Here is a 3,476-nt window from a genome sequence, read left to right as displayed (position 1 = left end):
ATGAACAAAAAACTGTGTATGACTTTGTGCTTAAAGGAATGGAACTTTTCTGAAGACGACAGAAAAAGCGATCCTACCTCTCGTAGTGCATTTGAGCATGCAGGAAAACCCGTAAGTAGGCGCTCCTGGATGCAGGAATGCATAATAACAAATCAACATGCTATATTTAAGCAATAAGGCCCGAGGGCGTGTGGTATATGGCCAATATACAACGGCTAAGGGCTGTTCTTATGCACAACGCAACGCAGAGTGCTAAGACACAGCCCTTCGCCTGTGGTATATCGGCCATATATTACAACCCCCCGAGGTGCCTTATTGCTATTATAAACTGGTTACCAACGTAATTAGAGCAGTACAAAAAAATATTTTGTTGGTCTGACATTCCACGGCTTTCAGTCAATCAGCATTCAGGCTCAAACCATCCAGTTTATACTAATATATGAACCACTGTTAGACGTGCAGATTCAGAAACATGTAGTTCGATTTTTATTGTCTTTAAAAAAATTCAAAATAAACTTTGAAATTGACTATTTTCCTCAGGATCATCATCATAAAACATACACTACCCCTTGGTCAAAGGTCATTTGATAAGCCACACCTACTCCACCACCTGATACCATATAAACTGGGCCCATGAAGCAGACTGACATTGTGTTCAAAGGTGAGTGAGTGTGTTTGGAGTTCAACATGTAGCCTAGCCTATGATACTTTAGTTACATCAATTTGATATGTAAATGCTTGTGGTGAAACTGTTTCAGGGTTCATTAATTCCTCAGAAAGGCCATCTATTCCACATAACTGCAGGAAAAATGGTAAGTTATTTTTAATTCAACATGACTGATTTGTGTAAATACTTTTTTTTTTTTTTTGCTTTGGAGTTGTGCTTCCCTGTATTTTGTTAATATAGAAAGTACGTTTGGATAAATGAGAACTGATAAGGAGTTGAGAGATTTGTTGGAGGTCGAAGTACACAAAGCTGGGAGGAGAAGAAACTGTCAGGATTTATGATTGCTGGGCTCAGTCCCCCCCCCCCCCCCCTTCTATAAACACTCCTTAGTCCAACAATAATTTATCTCGACAGAGGGAGTGCATTTCCATCCACATTGGCCAAGCAGGAGTCCAGATGGGCAATGCATGCTGGGAGTTGTATTGTCTGGAGCATGGCTTCCAGCCAGATGGGACTATCCATGAGAACACTGTTCCTCAATTGACTGACTCATCGTTTGGCACCTTCTTCAGTGAGACTGGGGCTGGGAAATATGTTCCCAGGGCCATCTTCTTAGATCTGGAGCCTACTGTTGTTGGTGAGGAAGAGCAAGCTGCATGTATAGTGGTGGTCTGCCCTAACCTGGTCCCAGATCTGTTTATACCAATTCCTATAAAAATGCTGACAACAGCTGTTGCCAAAATACAACTGTTTGCTCTGACCTCTGCTTCAAAATACACTACTATACTTAAATGTTAGTGTGTGTGTGCAGGTTTTTCCCTTTTGAACTTAAAGATGTTTTGCTGCTACCAATTTGAGTTGAACATGCCAATTCCTCCTATGTTGTCAATGAATGACCATAGGAGTTGGTAAGACCACACAAACCCATCTGAGACCTGGCTATGTGACCACCTGACATGGCAAACAATTCATTCTACTTATGCAATGAGCCTAGTATGTGGCCTGAATGTAATGTTGCTCTGTCAATAGCTTTCTGTTTTTCAAAATGATAAGCAAGCGTTTCAGTTTAAAACGAGTTGTATGTGACAAATTGCTTTTGTTGTAGATGAGATCAGGAACGGTCACTATCGTCAGCTGTATCACCCTGAACAACTCATCAGTGGCAAGGAAGACGCTGCCAATAACTACGCTCGTGGCCATTACACCATCGGCAAGGAGATTGTGGACTCTGTCATGGACAGGATGCGCAAAATGGTGAGCTGCTGAATGTTTGAAGGGCCACTGCTGTTTACCATCCATTGTTAGATCATTTAAATTGTTACCATTGACTGGTTAGCTTGGCTCAACTATATCATAACCCCAAAAAATAAGGTTGTTTTACTGCTGAATGTTTAGTTTAAAATCTTAACGTTCCAACATTGGGTGAATTACTAATGAGCCCATGTCTTCTGTCTTCAGGCTGACCAATGCACTGGACTACAAGGGTTCCTCATCTTCCATAGTTTTGGAGGAGGGACCGGCTCTGGCTTTACTTCCTTGTTGATGGAACGCCTGTCTGTGGATTACGGCAAGAAGTCCAAACTAGAGTTCTCAGTCTACCCTGCTCCCCAGGTGTCCACAGCAGTGGTGGAGCCCTACAACTCCATCCTGACCACCCACACCACCCTGGAGCACTCTGACTGCTCGTTCATGGTGGACAACGAGGCCATCTTTGACATCTGCAAGCGTAACCTGGGAGTGGAGCGGCCGTCTTACACCAACCTGAACCGCCTCATCGCCCAGATTGTCTCCTCCATCACAGCCTCCCTGCGCTTCGATGGAGCTCTCAACGTAGACCTGACAGAGTTCCAGACCAACCTTGTGCCTTACCCCCGTATCCACTTTCCCCTGGTCACCTATGCCCCCATCATCTCAGCAGAAAAGGCCTACCACGAGCAGCTCTCTGTCCCTGAGATCACCAACGCCTGCTTTGAGCCGGCTAACCAGATGGTGAAGTGTGATCCCAGACGCGGCAAGTACATGGCCTGCTGCTTGCTGTACCGTGGCGACGTGGTTCCCAAAGACGTCAACGCAGCCATCGCCAGCATCAAGACCCGGCGCAGCATCCAGTTTGTGGATTGGTGTCCCACTGGGTTCAAGGTGGGGATCAACTACCAGCCCCCTACGGTGGTTCCTGGAGGAGACCAGGCCAAGGTCCAGAGGGCTGTGTGTATGCTGAGTAATACCACAGCCATCGCGGAGGCTTGGAGTCGTCTGGACCACAAGTTTGACCTGATGTATGCCAAGAGAGCTTTCGTGCACTGGTACGTGGGTGAGGGCATGGAGGAGGGGGAGTTCGCTGAGGCCAGAGAGGATATGGCTGCTCTGGAGAAGGACTATGAGGAGGTGGGAGCAGACTCTGGGGATGCCTGTGAGGATGAGGAAGATGAATACTAAATCTGTTCATCCTGTTCTCTTAAAAAAAAAAAAAACCTTGTCCAAAGCAAATTTCTATTAAAACCAAATGTGTTTGAATTCTTGCTTCGTTTCATGTATTACTCTAGTTTACAGTATCAGTATCAGACTCTAGCTTTGAGGATGTTCTCTAGAACAATTTCCTTATTAATTGTGGTTAACATGAAAGCCAGACTTTTGGTACATCTGCAAGCAACTAAAGTGCATCAGACACTTCTCTTAAGACTAAACATGCTCTTCAGTGTGGGGATGCTCGTCAGCCACAGTAATCTGCATTTGGTTGACTTCAGATCAGCAGTTTACGGGGGGGGGGGGGTATTTGATCCCCTGCTGATTCTGTACGTTTGCCCAGTCT

The 3,476-nt window shown here is 45.3% G+C and overlaps 1 protein-coding gene across 1 annotated transcript; it reads left to right on the top strand.

Annotated features, from left to right (window-relative positions):
* The first annotated feature begins 633 nt into the window (after positions 1–633).
* LOC106568505 (tubulin alpha chain) lies at positions 634–3,181 on the top strand. Its single transcript, XM_014138921.3, has 4 exons — positions 634–812; positions 1,082–1,304; positions 1,773–1,921; positions 2,126–3,181. Exons 1-4 carry the CDS (start codon positions 735–737, stop codon positions 3,101–3,103), a joined length of 1,428 nt encoding a protein of 475 aa, XP_013994396.1. The 5' UTR covers positions 634–734; the 3' UTR covers positions 3,104–3,181.
* Positions 3,182–3,476: the final 295 nt, after the last annotated feature.

Source organism: Salmo salar, chromosome 13 (assembly GCF_965601325.2).
Source record: "Salmo salar chromosome 13, fSalSal1, whole genome shotgun sequence".
NCBI classification, from domain to species: domain Eukaryota; kingdom Metazoa; phylum Chordata; class Actinopteri; order Salmoniformes; family Salmonidae; genus Salmo; species Salmo salar.
The sequence above is the reverse complement of the archived record's forward strand: the minus strand, read 5'-3'. Positions and strand labels throughout refer to the sequence as shown.